This window comes from Chenopodium quinoa, unplaced genomic scaffold (assembly GCF_001683475.1).
Source record: "Chenopodium quinoa cultivar QQ74 unplaced genomic scaffold, ASM168347v1, whole genome shotgun sequence".
In the NCBI taxonomy this organism is placed as follows: Eukaryota; Viridiplantae; Streptophyta; class Magnoliopsida; order Caryophyllales; family Amaranthaceae; genus Chenopodium; species Chenopodium quinoa.
The window spans coordinates 183,217-199,619 of NW_018743074.1; the positions used below are offsets into that span (position 1 = coordinate 183,217).

General features: G+C 35.4%; 3 protein-coding genes across 3 annotated transcripts; 2 read left to right on the forward strand and 1 right to left on the reverse strand.

Annotated features, from left to right (window-relative positions):
* Positions 1-1,797: 1,797 nt before the first annotated feature.
* LOC110731530 (gibberellin 20-oxidase-like protein) lies at positions 1,798-3,865 on the reverse strand. The gene is made up of 2 exons (XM_021911381.1): positions 2,982-3,865; positions 1,798-2,843 (listed from the first exon to the last, which is right to left on the reverse strand). The coding sequence occupies exons 1-2, from the start codon at positions 3,335-3,337 to the stop codon at positions 2,240-2,242; spliced, it is 960 nt and encodes a 319-aa protein (XP_021767073.1). The 5' UTR covers positions 3,338-3,865; the 3' UTR covers positions 1,798-2,239.
* Positions 3,866-11,483: 7,618 nt separating this feature from the next.
* Positions 11,484-15,172, forward strand: LOC110731531 (pentatricopeptide repeat-containing protein DOT4, chloroplastic-like). The gene is made up of 5 exons (XM_021911382.1): positions 11,484-13,770; positions 14,435-14,513; positions 14,673-14,738; positions 14,823-14,961; positions 15,037-15,172. Exon 1 carries the CDS (start codon positions 11,802-11,804, stop codon positions 13,725-13,727), a length of 1,926 nt encoding a protein of 641 aa, XP_021767074.1. The 5' UTR covers positions 11,484-11,801; the 3' UTR covers positions 13,728-13,770; positions 14,435-14,513; positions 14,673-14,738; positions 14,823-14,961; positions 15,037-15,172.
* LOC110731472 (elicitor-responsive protein 3-like) lies at positions 14,447-15,526 on the forward strand. The gene is made up of 5 exons (XM_021911325.1): positions 14,447-14,513; positions 14,673-14,738; positions 14,823-14,961; positions 15,037-15,172; positions 15,395-15,526. Exons 1-5 carry the CDS (start codon positions 14,447-14,449, stop codon positions 15,524-15,526), a joined length of 540 nt encoding a protein of 179 aa, XP_021767017.1.
* The last annotated feature ends 877 nt before the right edge of the window (positions 15,527-16,403 follow it).

A 16,403-nucleotide genomic window follows, 5' to 3' on the forward strand; every position in this document is an offset into this window, starting at 1 on the left:
TCTTGAAAATGTCTCTATGATAATTGTCCATGTCTAATCTCCATCACCCGATTTAAGTATGGGCATTTGGGAATCTATCTTATCATAATCTGTTACTAGTAATGAAAGTGACTACTTTCTATTAGTATTCCCAAAATCATATATGTGCGACTAATTCTTGAACACAGCCACAGGGAAATAAAATGTTTTACCAAGATGCCCTGTTTTTAGTTTATGAAAATAAAAGATCAATCAACTTCTGTTTTATAAAAGTTCTAAAGGAAACTATCAATTTAAGCACATCAAACCCTTTGATTTGATCATCTCACATCTTAATCCGACACAATGATAACTTAAGGGGCTAATTGGTGACGTAAACTTGAGTGATTCTGATTAATTTTCAAGTCAAGAAGTGAAAGGACACAATTGCTACATATATGACTACAATTTAGCACAGTGAATCAAGCAAGGATAAAAAAATTTAAATTGCCCTTAAGTTTACTCAAGCAACAATCTTACATGGTCTTCAAGAAAGCGAAAGAAGGCATGGGAGATATATTCAAATCAATAAGATAAGTAATTTCCCAGCTGTATCCTGTATGTCTAAGGAATTTAAAAGGGGATCTATTGCTTCTTTGACTAATGGTCCAACTACAGTTTTTTCTTAAACTTTATGGCTTAGCTTCAATCATGCATATATTTAACTAATAGTACCAATAAACAAAATAGTCGATTACATCATTACATGTAAATCAATTCTAGAAGCAGCAACGACTGTTCAAAGGTGTAAGCATCTTGATTCTAAGAAGCTCCTTTATAGCCATAGGAAAACATGGATTGTCCTTACAAGCCAACTGTAATAAGCAACTGAGGTAGTACCAAATCTACTAGTTGTGAGGCTAAGTGAACCTTAATTGTTTATTATCACATGTTTTGGTGTGGTAGCAAGTTCAGTGCACACTTCACTTAAACAATATAAACTCTGCCACTATGAGTTCACATAAGACAGCCTATTTCTTAAACTATGCTCCTCAAATTTAGGGTCACATCTACAGTAACTGTCTAGCCTAAATAGGCTTTTTGGTCAAACATAACTTGGTTTAAATATTTAAACATACTCCTAGCTTAGAGCATGAGACCCTTGGTAAGACTTTTTAACATACTCTTGCAGAAGAGAAAACCAACCAAGTGACTGCATCTTTCGATCTTTTCCCGGAAATTTTCATTATTGTTTAAGTTACATTTGATACTCGTTCCGTCTCTCTTAAGTAGGCCACATTTGGTTTGAGGCAACTTCTTAGAGATTGGGTTAAGATACCATGATTATTATAATTTTATGAGATATACAATAAAAAGTTGACTTTTACGTATTTTTTAATCTCAGAACAAAAACAAAGCACTTAAATCCATCATAGAATATTGTAATATAACAGGTAGATTGAACTCAAACACTAGACCAAAGTAAAAGATATATCATGAAAAAAATGAAATCAACTATTAAGGAGATGAGCTAACGCCGCCTAAATACGTTAATTATTACAAATCCAGCCTGGGAAGTAACATAGCTTTCAGCCTCTCAAAGGAATAAAACAAAAATTGATTCACAGTAGTCTACTCGTAAGTGAATTCATACAAATATTAAAGACAAGTTTTTTCTTTGGCACATGGAATAGTAATGTTTCAAACGGGAGCAATATGAGCATCTAATATTATATTCCCAGGTCATTAATCAATGGAAACTATCATCCTATAGGGGAGCACATAGACATGTTCATAATTCAGCCGGTAAAAATGAAACAACTTGCTCATTTTTCATTATTCATGTCCTTTCTGTGTGACTTGCAGCCACGGCTGAAGTGCTAGATGTTGATGTAAGCATACATGTAAGACCATAATTAATAACTAACATTTGTACAAAAATATTGGGCACAAAAACCAAACATTACTTGTATAATTCATAATGGAAGGAGCAACAACACATAAGTATTCCCACAACAACAAGCAACAAAGTCAAAGCCTCCAAGTCGCCTATAAACTAAACCTTACATAGTTGTGATCTGTCTTTCTCTTGAATAACAGAAAAAAAAAAAAACAGTTGGATAATTATTAGCAAGCAATCATGAACCGCAGTTAGGATCACACTATATTAAATAACCGGAACCAATTAACAGTCATAATACAATTAACAATAGTACATTGGAGGCAATATTTTCTTTCTGATCTTACTATAAAGAATGGTCTCTGGAGTATTCATGATTATTTACATCCCAACTCCTGTCCCAGCGAAATCTCTAACTGTATTCCCCACTTTTTCATACCTCTCTTTATCATCAAACTCTCTAAAACGGATATAGTCCGAGCAAACAAATGGCTTGAAAATCCTTTTATTACCTTCTCCTACAACCTCCTCAGGTGCAAAGATCAGCTTCTCATCTTCAAAAGTCCAAAAGAAGGCCAAGGACAAACGATTTCTAGGTTTCCTTAACATGACTCGATGTTCAGATGACCTTAGACTTCCATTGCTCCAAGCTTCCATCATATCACCTAAGTTCACCACAAGACTACCCTTGCAAGGTTCAACATCCATCCACTTTCCCTCCTTTGATCTTACCTGAAGACTGCTTACATCGTCAGGATACAGGATTGTCATACAGCACATGTCTGTGTGCTTACCAAGCCCTTCTACTTCTTCATGAGATGGTCCTGGGGGACTGTAGTTTATAATCCTTAGATAGCCATAACATTTCCCGAATTCAGTTTCACAGAATTTTTTCTCAAAACCTTCTCCCAAGCTCATCAATATGGCCTCTAGAATCCTCCTGGATAGTTCTGTCATTTTGAACCCATACTCTTGCACCACCTCACTGTCAAAGAAAACTTATGTACATGTGATAACACTACAGCCAAATTGGATGAAAAATAAAACCTACAACATCCCATCCCAGTAGCTAAAAAAAAGAAAGGAAAGATAAGGAAATGATGAGGCTGCATACAGTGTTTACCTGAATTCATTACTCTTCTGGCCAAAAAGAACTTTCCCAGAACATTCAGCAGAGGAAAAGAAATCTGGCCCTAAAACTCGAAGACCCTCATAGAAAGGAGAGGCTATAAATTGAGGAGTATAACTCTTAACAGACGATGAAGGACCAAGCTTGAGTTTTGTCTCAGAGGGAAGGCAGTAAATTTGTCTCGAAAATGAGGATAACTTGCTGTAAAGTTCTTCAGATATTCCATGATTAATGATATGAAAGAAGCCCCATTCTTTGCAGGCTTCCAAAAGAGCGGACAAAGAAGATGGATTTGGTTCCTTTGAGAGGTCCAAGATTGAAAGCTTTAGAGAGCTTAAAGATTGAGACATTCTATTCTAGAAAAAGACAAAAAGGTTTGGCTGCCAACTAATCCTGTACACTAAGATACAGTTGGAAGGTTAGATTACAAGGCAGAGAGAATGTCTATGTCCTATATATAACCTTTTTAGGATCAGCAGCAGTGATTATTTCCTACGCACATATGAGTTTCTTGATGGTTAGAATTCTATATATGCAGTGCCGTATTACGAGTAGAAAATGACTATTAGGACTGGGTCATTATATCATAATATGCAGCAACTTGAATAAAAAGTCTTCTCACTTACTTTCATCTAGGCATTTGGGTGTATTGAATGTTTGACTACATAAAGAAAAGTTTTCCATCCAAACGGTTTAAGTAATTAAAAAGTTTTTTGCAACTTGCTAGTTAAGCAATTGAAAAGCAATGCCTGAATCAGCTTTGTCTTATTGGGAAGGTTATAAGTAATTATGTAAGAAATAGAATAAGGTTCATGGTGAAGAGGATAGAGCAATATTATATCAAGAGGTTTATAAATAATGTTTTTTTGGCTTCATCAGTTCATAAGTAAAATTCACCTTTCAGGAAAATACAGGCTCAGCTAGTGGACATGTCAGATTTCATCCTATCACATCAGATTTTTCCAAAGCATATGCAGAAATTATTACCTCAGCTAGGCTTGAGAAAAACACATTACAGTTGAAAAGAAACCTAGGAGATCCTCATTCATACAATATACTAAAGGTTCATTTAGAACAAGGTAATAAACTAATAATTAAGCCATAGTTCAAAGGTAAGATAAGTAAACATTGACAGGATATGAGGTAACTCTTATGAGTGGTCTTTCTGCAGACAGGTAAGATAAATAAATGTAAAATGGGGCGAATTTGACTGTTGTCTTAAATACACATATCGTATCATCAAATCTTAGTAATGATATGACATGAGAATTGGATAATTCAAAAAAGAACAAGAATGAAGCAAAAATCTGAAAAGTATCATGTATAATCTTCAAATCTGCCCCCATACACAAACCTTAATCCAGTTGTCTCAAGGTTCAACAAAGGACATTATGGCATTGTCTTCCCTTCAATTGAACATTTCTAATGCCGGCACTAAAGAACTCGGTCAAGCCATGGAAAAAGACATTAATCTTCTATAATAATTTAACTTAGCTACCTCGAATCCCACTGAACAGAACAATGTTCCCACTTGTATCAGATTGGTACAAAGAATATCTCTGTATTTAATATTCCATAGTACTTGCCTAGAGTAGTCATAGATTTTGGAAAAATTTTAAAATTGAAAAAAGATCAGTCATATACCTTATCAGATCTTTTTCTTTTCGCTCCACCTCAATTCATGATCTGTTTCACATCTTCAACCTACTCCGTCTACACTTATCTATTTTACTACTATAATAAATTAAACGAGCATTTCACTCGATATTGATACAAATAAATAGAAGATAACTAAATGAAGACGCATGATCAAATCTGATTACTATAGCTACCCATAAATTGCAGCAGCACATAATCAAATAGTTTTGGATTCTCATGATTTGTCATACTTAGGCCAACAGGAGGCAGGCTATGTCCCTTGTTAGCCCCAGGCAATAATTTTCCTCAACCAACAAGCACAGTCCAGTAATTTCTTTAGACTACAAATGGGTAAGTGAAAAACATATAGGAGCCATCTATAAATACTAAAATCAACAGTCATATAAATCAACATGTATGAATGCAACGCCTCTTAAACATCCTAAACTATGCATGCGAAAGGTATTGCTCAATGCACAAACCTCAGTATCTCACCTTACATCTTTCACATTATCATGCAGAGATTAAGTTGTCACCTCAAGGCTCAATTAACATCTCCAATTTACAGAGGCACATAATCCAGCAAACTAAATAATCTACCACAACTACAGTAGTACATTTGTCCAATACTTCAATTCATGGAAGAGTTTTACTTCACCTTACCATATCTATTAAGGTTTATAAACTATAACATGACTATGTTATGATATTCAGTAATAATTAACAATGCCATAGAGATAAGAGCAGAGACACTACTGACCATACCATTATTCCATCACAATCAAGCAATCGTCCTAGCCGCCGAGTCCCATCCCATGAATCTATTTACTGCAACAATCTGAAAGACAAATGAATTGAAATTGTGTCAATGGTAATCAATGGTACACAAAGATCAAGGTCATATAAAAATTGTCATGAACGCATCCTTCTTAGCATTTAGTAAAGAAACTGTTATCAATAGTTTATCCTAGGAATCCATATCAATCATTTAAATTGCAATTTATGTCTTTGTCACAAACAAAACACGTTTTATAACCAAGACCTAATGAAACCATGTCACAGGGACTCTTCCTTTATCTTAAGTGCCCATGTCAAATACTCGACACGGGTATTGAAATTGAACATTCCAACTTAGGCCAAAACATGTGAACATTTGGAAAAATGGTTGGGGTTGAGTCTCACACTTGGATATGTACCCATGTCGGACAAAAGTAGCCAAGTCGCCAGCTTTAAAGACTTAGCAAAGCATGATCCAAAATTACCCACATTAGGTCTAACATGACCCAAATTCCACTCAACTCAATTGGACACAGATTATGCATAATGCATAAACCACCAAATATGCTAAAATTTTCTTGATAAACAGATTAAAAAAATAACCCCAGAAAAATTATCCCCTAATTTTATCATAAATCAATACAACCTCGGCAAAGATCACCAAAAAAATATAAAAAAAATGAAGCTGCAGAATTTTTAAAGTTTCAATTTTATCATAAATCAATACTCTGTTTTTTTTTTTTTCGAAAGTTTCAATATCAGTATTCAACTAGGAAAAAAAAAAAACAGCAAATTGTTTTAACAAGCTCACTAAGATAATTTTAGAAGTCATTGTCACACCAAATTCAATGGCATTCGTGCAAATCACGATTACCTTACAAAAAACCCAGAAGAATTAAAGCCAACCCACTTCAAATTTCTTCATTTTACGCCATTAATCAAACAAATGCTTCGTCAAATTTTCTTCATTTTCGCCATTAATCTAACAAATGTTTCGTCAATTTTCTTCATACTTCTGCAGAGTACAGAATACAGTACTGTAGTTAGTTGAATGTCACACCAAAATCAGCTTCCTAAATTGGGCCCAGATCGCTTAAACTCTATCACAGTCTCTCTCTATATTTGGGCTAATATTCGGTCCAGTTCTCTTTTCCTAAACTTTACTACGAAGTAAATTTATTATTTTTCTCATTTTTTTCTATCAATGGAAGACTAAATCATTAATCTCATAAATTATTGATACAAAATAATGATAAAAAAAACAAAATTTTTTTTAAAAAAAGTGAGAATTTAATAATGTCAAAATTTAAAAAAAAGTGAGATTTAATAATGTCAAAATTTAAAAAAAAGTGAGAATTTAATAATGTCAAAAAAAAAAAAAAAAAGTGAGAGATAGCTCAAGTGGTTAGATTCCTAAATCTACTCAACCACCCCAGCCCCACCACCGCCCACTGCCACCTTCACCCAACCCAGCCGCCGGCTAGACGTCGGTGCATCCCCTCCCCTCCCTTACCCGACCCACCTTTCCCTCCCCCTCCCTTACCGACCGACCTAACCGCAACCCTCCTTCCCCAAAACGCCCACGAATTCGGTCATTAATGGCTGAAATCAGCTGGTTTTGGGGCTAAGTGGCCTAAATCGGCCGATTTCGGCCATTAATGGCCGAATTCGTGGCCGTTTTTGGGGAACGACGGCTACAGTTCAATGCTTTTAGGTTTAGGGCTGTGGGAAAAGGGAGGGGGTGGGTTTAGGTTGGTCGGTAAGGGAGGGGGAGGTGATGCGCCGACGGCTATGGGTGAAGGTGGAGAAGAAGGTGGCGGTGGTGGGGCTGGGTAGTTTTAGGTTTTTTTTTTTTAAAAAAAAAATTATATTTTTGTTTTTTTATTTTTTTCTGTTTTGGCCAATAATAAAGCGACACATGGCTTTATGGTCCCACTTAACGCATTCTTGGACGGAATCAATTAAGTGATGGTAAAATCAAATTTGTTAAAAATGTTTTGGTGTTAAAAAATATTTTTTTTGGGTGTTAAAAACCATTTTCGAGTTTTTTCCTAGTAATAAAATCTAAAATTTCTTTTATAAAATATGCTTGATAACATGACCAAATTCTAGAGATACTAGCTAGATTCATAACTAGTATAGTATATATTTTTGAGAAATTGAAGTTTTGAGATTCTCTTTTTATAATTGCTTTAGGTTTTGGAGTATCATGATGTGGTTGGAAGGGTAGAAAAAGATGGCAGGGCGGATTCATGTTTAAGGTAATGGGGTCAATTGACCCCACTTATTTTTGAAAAAAATAAAATCTTGTTATAAATATTTAAAAAGATGAAGAAATAACAATAATTATATACTCTAGCACCGGTATAGGTATCCTAATGAGTAGTGACGCACACCCCCCCCCCCCCAAACTTTACACAACGACCTCTGCAATCATGTACCTGTGTTTTAAGGTTTTCGAAAGTTGTTTTATTGGAGAGGCTCTTGTTTGTATTTATTATATGTGTTAATAATGTGCAATATAATATATAAATAGTTTTATGTAATTTGTTAATTTATAAATAATTATAATTTAGTTTATTTAATTTTGATTTAATTTTGATTTAATTTGAACCCGCCTATATAAAATGTTAGATTCGCCCTTGGAAAAAGGGGATTTAGTGATTAGACAGATGGTAATTGAAAAATATAGACAAAATTGAATGAAGATGACGAGGAATTTTGGGTGGAATTTGAGTTGAACAAGTTAGACCCTGTGGATCGTATGGAGGAAGCTTCCTTCGCAACGGTGTGTTTTAAATATTACGAGGGTTTGGGCAAGTCTGGATCAATGGATCAAATTGAGGGTTTGAAAATAAAAGAAGAGGTTGAATTAAAGGGATAATTTTTCGGAAAAATTGTCAAAAATAATACTATCCGCGGTTCGTATTATATGCAACTTTGATGTATTATTTGTGAGATATAAAATATTTCAAAGTTCCATATGATACGAACCAGAGGTAGTACAAAATTTGAGCGGTCCGCCAAAAACAAGTTAATCTTACGATTATTTCTAAATAATACAAACTTTGGGGAGTATCCGCTTTAAACAAGTTATGACCTGTTAATAACCTAATTAACAAGTTATGTGGGACACGAGTCATTATCTTATTGGTTTAACCATTTATTTTGCTTTTTTTTTTTTTAAGATTATTATTTTATTAAAAAAAAATTAAAAAATCCACCATCTCCTCCACCAGCCACCAGCACCACCGGCGCAACCTCCTCCCCAGCCCTCAGGCGCCGGCCACACCCAGATCCCCTTCCCTCGGTGCCGGCAACTACCCCTCTCCCCCGCGCGTCATCCCCTTCCATCTTCCCCGGCAACCAACGAACCCCCTTCCCCAAAACCCTCCTTCCCTCGCAAAACCACAAAAAACCTATCTCCCACCCTCAAAATACCCTAATCGGACCTCCCCAACCACCGCTAGGGGTTCGATTAGGGTTTTTTGGGGGTGGGGTTGGGTTTTTGGTGGTTTTGCGGGGGAGGGAGGGTTTTGGGGGAGGGTGTTAGTTGGTTGTCGGGGAGGATGGAAGGGGGTACGGTGACGCGCGGGGGAGGGGTTTGGCACCGGCACCGAGGAGGAAGATCTGAAAGCGGCCGGCGCCGGGGGACTAGGAGGGTTTTGGGGGCGGCGGCGGTGGGTGGCAGGTGGAGGAATTAGGAGATGCTTTTTTTTTTTTTTTTTTTTTTAAGAAAATTTTAAAAAATATTTTAGTTGAAGAAAATTTTAAAAAATATTTTAGTTGTTATTTTTTTTTTGAAAAGTTTTAATTGTTAATTAACTATAATTAAAGTTGTTATTAAGAGTAAATTACATTTTTATTAAAAAGGAAAAAATAATTTAACCGGTCATTCATGTAGCAGGTAAAATAACTTGTATAAAGCGGATACTCACAAAAATTTGTATTATTCAGAAATAATCAAAAGTTTGACTTGTTTTTGACGGACCGCTCAAAGTTTGTATCATTTTTGACAATTTTTCCTAATTTTTCCGTGAAGAGTAAGAGGAGAATGACGTGGAATCTTGGTGAAGATATCCAGGCAAAAAAAGAGAAACTTGAGGAGGAGAAATTGGCAAAGTTGAAGGAGAAGTGTGGGATATGTGATGAGATATTAGAACCTGACAGTGATGTGGGTACCTGGTTAGATTTGACAACAAGAAAACTTGCATGCAGTAGTAAGCAACACAGACGGAAAATTTCATGTGTTTCATCTTCATTGTCTTATGAGTTGGATACTGTATTATGAGTTTAGCAAATTACAAATTAAATAAGCAAGGACGTGGAGAGGGGTGAGCTTTTTTGCCTGGTTTGTCACGCTAGTTTGGCTACTAGTTCGGAGGATGAGTTGATTCGTCTTGGTGAGTATAAATCGCAGGTGATCAATGCTAATTGGTCATGGGATTATACGGGACTTGGTTTGGCACCGCGATACATTGATGAGATTTGGACTCGTACTCCCTAAAGTGATGATAGACAATGCCAATAGCAAGATTAAAGACTTTCCTAAATGGTTTCCAAATTATGATCCTATTGAAGATTAGAGTGCTCTTGAATGCCGTGGAAAGTTTATGAAGCCGGCATTCTTGTTTTCCAACTTGTATTAAACTCCTATCATATACTACAAATTAGATCTTGTTTTCTACTTGTATTAAACTTCTATCATATACTTTAATCTCCTAATTTCTTTTTAAAATTTTCTAGCTTGTGATTGCCCAATTGCACCTAATACTCCTTCCGTGTTTTAATAAATGTTACATTTTGACTTTTTCACTATTCACATAATGCATGGTTTTGACTTGATTAATTTACTAATATATAAAAAAACAAATGTTATTGCATAATACATTGTTGGTTACGTTATAATGTACACTTTCATGATATCAATTTTCCTATAATTTTACTAACATATACTTCCTCTGTTCTTTTTTACTTGACCCGCTTTGACTTTTACACTATTCACTACTCCTCTTTTGACCATCTTTTTTGAAGTATAAGTAAAAAAAAACATATTCATGTGGAATCTTGTTGCAATTATTTCAATAAGTACTATTACAATATATAACTTTTATAATATTTACTGATAAAGAATTAGAGTTATTGATGGTTAAAATTATGCATGACAAGCGTGATAAAAGAAACAGGTCAAGTAAAAAAGAACAGAGGAATAGAAGTAATTAGATAAATTAATGGTCAAAGTCGTGTCTCGGCATGCGTGTTTGGTCAAACTGTAACACTTATTAAAACACGGAGGGAGTAACCAATTGTCTTGCTTCTTCCTCAGTCCAAACTATGTTAGATCTTTATTTTTAAGATTTAATTCACCCGTTGTTTGTAATACAAGTATTAACATAATAACTAGTATTTGGGCCCGGGTGATGCCCTGGATCATTACATTTTTTCTTGTAAATAATTTTTTTATACATATTAATATTTTGTTTTAAAAAGTAACATAAATAATCACATAGCTTGGTGGTAAGATGTTCATCATTAGAATTAGAGGTTGCCTGTTCAAATCTTGTAGAGAACATTTTTTAAATATAAATGCATCATGTAATGAGAAACATATGATAGGGAGATGCACATGGAGTTGAGTGGGTGACATATAAACTTTTTTAGAAACGCCTTTTAATATATTAGTATAGATTATATGTACTTGTATTTCTTTTGTTTTATTTGGTACTCCTCTGTTATCTTTTGGTTGCAAATCTCACTTATATGGACGTTTACAAGTAGTTGCGTTGTAAGATATCAACGGATTGTGGATGGCAATTTGCAAGCTTTGGTGCAGCAGCTGCCTTGCATTTTTGCCGGTTGAGACTGCTGGATTGAGAATTTTGTGAGTTTACTGATGCTCTTAAATCCATTATGAACTATTTTTGTGTATGTTAATACACGTTTTTGGGCCTCTTATTACGCCATAACACTTGGATAATTGGGCCTTTAATGCTGAAGGTACGATACATAAAGACAATTAAATTGGGCCCAAGGTTGGTTTATTTATTTATTTATTATTTGTTGTTATTATTGGTGCATGTTTTTGTGGGAAACAACATTGAATTCATCTTCTCAATTTTTCTTAAAAATGCGGTGCTTAGCGTATTCATTGAATTCATCTAACAAGGAAAGCCAAGTTTTCTTAAAAATGCGGTGGAACTAAGTGCTTTGCGTATTCTTATCTGACCGATAAGCATACAACAACAACTATACCAAAATATACAAAAATTGCAGTTAAAATTTGCCGCCTTTTTTTGCATCTTTCAAACGAATCCCTCACTTTGTCTCCCTCTTCATGGCATCAATTCCTTCACCTTTCAATAAATTCCCCTGCCTCTAAACCCAAATTACCTGCAAATTATGGCACTGAAGTATCCCATTCATTTCAGTTTCAGGAATGCACACAACCTGTTCGATAAAATTACCAACAGAAGATTTTCCCTCCAAACTCCATTATTTAGTTTATACTGCAGTACATTATACCACACTGCTGCCTCTATAAAAGACCCAATTGAATTTTATGGTGAATTTAAGGATTTGGTGCATTGGACTTCAACCATTTCTGGTTTAGTGAGTCGAAACCGCCCGAAAGATGCCATTGATGTGTTCAAGTTGATGCTTTTCAATGAACAGAGGCCGAATTATGTTACAATATTGAGCGTGCTACGGTCTATCAATGTATTAAGGTGGAAGAACATTGCTTTCTGTGTTCATGGGTTGGTGATCAAGATGGGATTTGAATGGGAGATTTCAGTTGTGACTGCTTTAATTGGTGTTTATGGTAATGTTCATACCCCTTTTGTATGGAAGCTTTTCTTTGATGTACCTAAGAAGGATTTGGTCTTGTGGAGTGCGATGGTTTCGATATGTGTAAAGAATGGTGAATATATGGGTGCTATTGAGGTATTTAGGAACATGATATGTGAAGGGATGGAACCTAATCTTGTGAGCATTGTGAGTATTTTGCCAGCTTGTGCTAAGCTTGATTCACTGATATTGGGAAAACAAGTTCATGGGTTTGGTCTTAAAACATCATTTTATTATTTAAATAACATCCAAAACTCTCTCATAGACATGTATGCAAAATGTAGGAATTTCAAGTATGCAGCTCAAGTCTTTGCTCGAGTCCATGAGAAAGATGTAGTCACTTGGAAGACGATGATTCGTGGATGCATTGACAATGGCTACTCAAGAGAAGCATTATTTGTTTTCGCTGACATGCACAAGTCTTGCTCTGAAATAGATAATGGCATTTTCTGTGGTGTTATTGGTGCAGTATCTGATACAGAAGAGTTTATATTTGGACTTGGGTTGCATTGCTATAGCTTAAGATCTGGCTTTGCTGTATCCGTTTCTGTTGGGACAGCTCTTCTGCAAATGTATGCAAAGTTTGGTGAAGTGAAACCATCTTGGTTACTGTTTGATCAGCTTCATCCAAAGGATCTCATTGCTTGGACTGCAATGATATCTGCATATGCTCAAAGTGGTTACACGAGCGAGGCTCTAAGTACATTTAAGCATATGCAATCAGCTAGTGAGAAGCCTAATGAAGTCACTTTTGTCAGTTTGCTACAAGCTTGTTCTTCATCAGGCACTCAAGAGCTTGGTGAAAGCATCCATGGTTATGTAACTAAAGCTGGTTACTTGCATAATTCATTCTTAATCTCAGCTTTAATTGATTTATACTGTAAATTTGGAAGAACAAAGGAAGGAAGAGCACTCTTTGACAAATGTTCAATCAAAGACCTGATAATATGGAGTTCAATGATTAATGGGTATGGATTAAATGGTTGTGCAAATGAGGCTTTGGAAATTTTCTCAAACATGTTGGAAATTGGAGTAAAGCCCAATGATGTAGTTTTTGTATCGGTCCTGTCTGCCTGCAGCCATTGTGGGTTAGAAGACGAGGGATGGCACTGGTTTTATTGCATGCAAGAGAAGTATGGAATTGTGCCAAAAGTTGCTCATTATGCTTGCATGGTTGATTTGCTGAGTCGCCAAGGAAATGTTGAAGAAGCTCTTGATTTTGTATACAGTATGCAAGTAGAGCCTGATAAGAGAATTTGGGGGTCTCTTCTGGCTGGATGTAGATCAACTCATGTATCAATCACCGTAGTAGAACGTGTTGCTGAACACCTGATTAGATTAGATCCAAAAGATACAAGCTGTTATGTTGTTTTGTCAAACTTTTATGCAGAAGAAGGTAGATGGGATGATGTTGAGAGGGTAAGAAAATTGATTGATGATAAAGGAATGGAAAAGATGACAGGATACAGCACTGTTTGATAATATCTGATCAGCTGCTGGATATGTTACAATTTCATAGAAGGTAAATCTACCATTTTTATACCCTCCTTCGAAAGAAGAAAATATCTTTTTGAGAAGATAATTGTGAGTTTGTGACTAGCACTACAAGCATTTTGAATACTTTCTTTCTGGTTCATAATTTTTGAGTGATAAATTCTGTCAATTGATTACTGTTGTAATGTTATTCTGAAGTCTGAACTCTCACAAAAGAAAACCTCAGGATTTAGAGATTTAAATCCTTGGGCCTAAACACGGTAAGTTAAACTGTCTTACCCTTATACTTGCTATGCCACATAAATTGATGGCTATTGTATAGTTCAATCCTAAAAAACCCTTAAAAAGTTCCTTGGTATGATGAAGCTTTTGCAAGTGCTTTCTAATATTTTTTTTTTTTTTAAAATGTTCTTCTAATTTTACAGAACTTATAACTTAATGTGCTAAGAATAGGTTTCATTATTACTTTACTTTCCCATGTTTTATAACTAGTAACCATAATTATTTATGTTATGGAGTACTAGCCTCAGTAAATGTCATGTTAATTAGCAGGTTTGTTATGTTTAAACTTGAATGATACTAAATTAGACATTTATTGCTCATTTAATTCTCTTCTTCAGCTTTCTTATGAAGAACAAAACTCTTCTTATCATATATTCCACCAGAATATTTAACTTTTTTTTGCTAGCCAGGGTTTTTTCACAATGGAAGGTGGTATCCTTGAAGTACTAGTTGTTAATGCAGAAGGAATCAAACCAAGAAATTTATTTGGTAAGGCTTCTTGTCTTTGTGAGAAGCATGATTTTTCTATTATAGAGCTGTATCTTAGGACGTTTTAGGGTGGAAATATTTATATGTTTAAATTTTGAAACAATTCTGATCTTATTTGGATTGTTGTTCAACTGATGTTATCTAATTCTTTGTTCCTAGGTAAACCGGCCTATTATGTAGTTATACAATGTGGCACTGAAGTGAGGAGGAGCAAGGCTACCAGAGGTCTTAGTCAAATTTATTTGAGCTTATACTTAATAATTTTGTTGTTGTTATAGTTAACCATAAACTCAATGCTGAAAACTACAGGTTATCACCATGAAGCTTTTTGGAATCAGAAGTTCGAGTTTGACTTTTCATTTTCTGAATGGAAGAATTTGACTCATCTGGAAATCAGTATAATGGATGATGAATCTTTCAACGATACTGGATTTGTTGGTCGTTCTATGTATGTCAACAAACACAACCTTTATTCACTTGTCTGATAAAGTCTCATGGTTTCAGTTCCTTTCCTGTGATGCAGGATTTTTCTGGGTGGGATTATTGAAGAAGGAAATGACAGGGGAATCGTCGAATTACATCCTTCAGCATATAATGTTGTGCATGAAGACACCACATACGAAGGAGAAATTAAGATTGGGCTTAAATTCGAAGCTTATGTGAGTACTATTTTATTGTCCTGTTTTAATTCAGGGCCGAAATTTAGGTCGGAGGGGCAGTAATGTACCACTCCTTTCCTCCTCTCTTAAATTGGTCCCCCTAGCTAAAAAGTTGTGTTTGGTCCATCCCAAAGGTAGTAAAATTATGGTACTGCCACTGTTTTGATTACCTCAAGTACTTTTCCAACACTTGTATGACAATCGATTGTTGCTTGTATGCAGAAAGAAGGGCACAAAGCGACCAAAGAAGAAACTGTGCAGGTTACGAAAGCAGGACATGATGTCTATCGAAGTTTGTTTAGAGTTTTAAAGATATCGTGGTGGCGAGTACTTTTTCCCTTTGGTCCATATTGAAGCCAGGCAAGTACTGAAGCTAACAAAGGCATAAACTGTTACTGAAATCATATACATATACATTTAGGAAGATGGTTAAGGGGTTATTTGAAGGATCTCCCAAGCATTAGATTTTAAATTGCAAAGGTGCAATATTCTTTGTGATCTACTAGTTCTAAATTGTAACACTCTTATAAAACGTTTAATATCCATAACCTCTCTATCAGTCAACATCACATTGTCATTTCATTGTCCGTTATATACGTATTTTTGTACCATCCTAATGTAAGTTTGTTAATAAAATATACGGGAAATTCCCATTGGTACGCTCCAGGTTTTGACTTTTCTCAACGGTACCCTTTTTTTTTTTTTTTTTGACTTCGTGCTGATACACCCCAGATTTTGACTTACTAACAGCCGTGATTAGTCTGTTAATCAGACGTTAATAACCTAGTTTACTAGCAGCTTAGGTTTAAAAAAAAAGACTAATTTGCCCCCATTTAATTCATTTCCCTCTCAAATTTTCTGTTATTTCCCACCAAAACCAATCAACCTATTCCCTCCCTATAAATGCGCCACTTCCTATTCTCTTCTCCATTTCATTTCTCCATTGCTGCATTTATTATCCTCTCCATTTTTTCTCTTCTCCATTTCTCTGACACGGCTGGTTCTTCGGGTAATGGTAATGGTTCTGGCAGCAGATATGGAAGGTCCATGTGGGTCAGACGCATCTACTGTAACTGCCATCCACCAAGACATGCTGATATTGGGGTTTCGGACTCCATTTCAAACCCAGGGAGAACATATTACAAGTGCAGGCACTGTGGTCTGTTTATGTGGGTTTCTGAAGATCAAATTATGGGAAACAAAACAGGGGAAACAAATCTTGATGAGTATA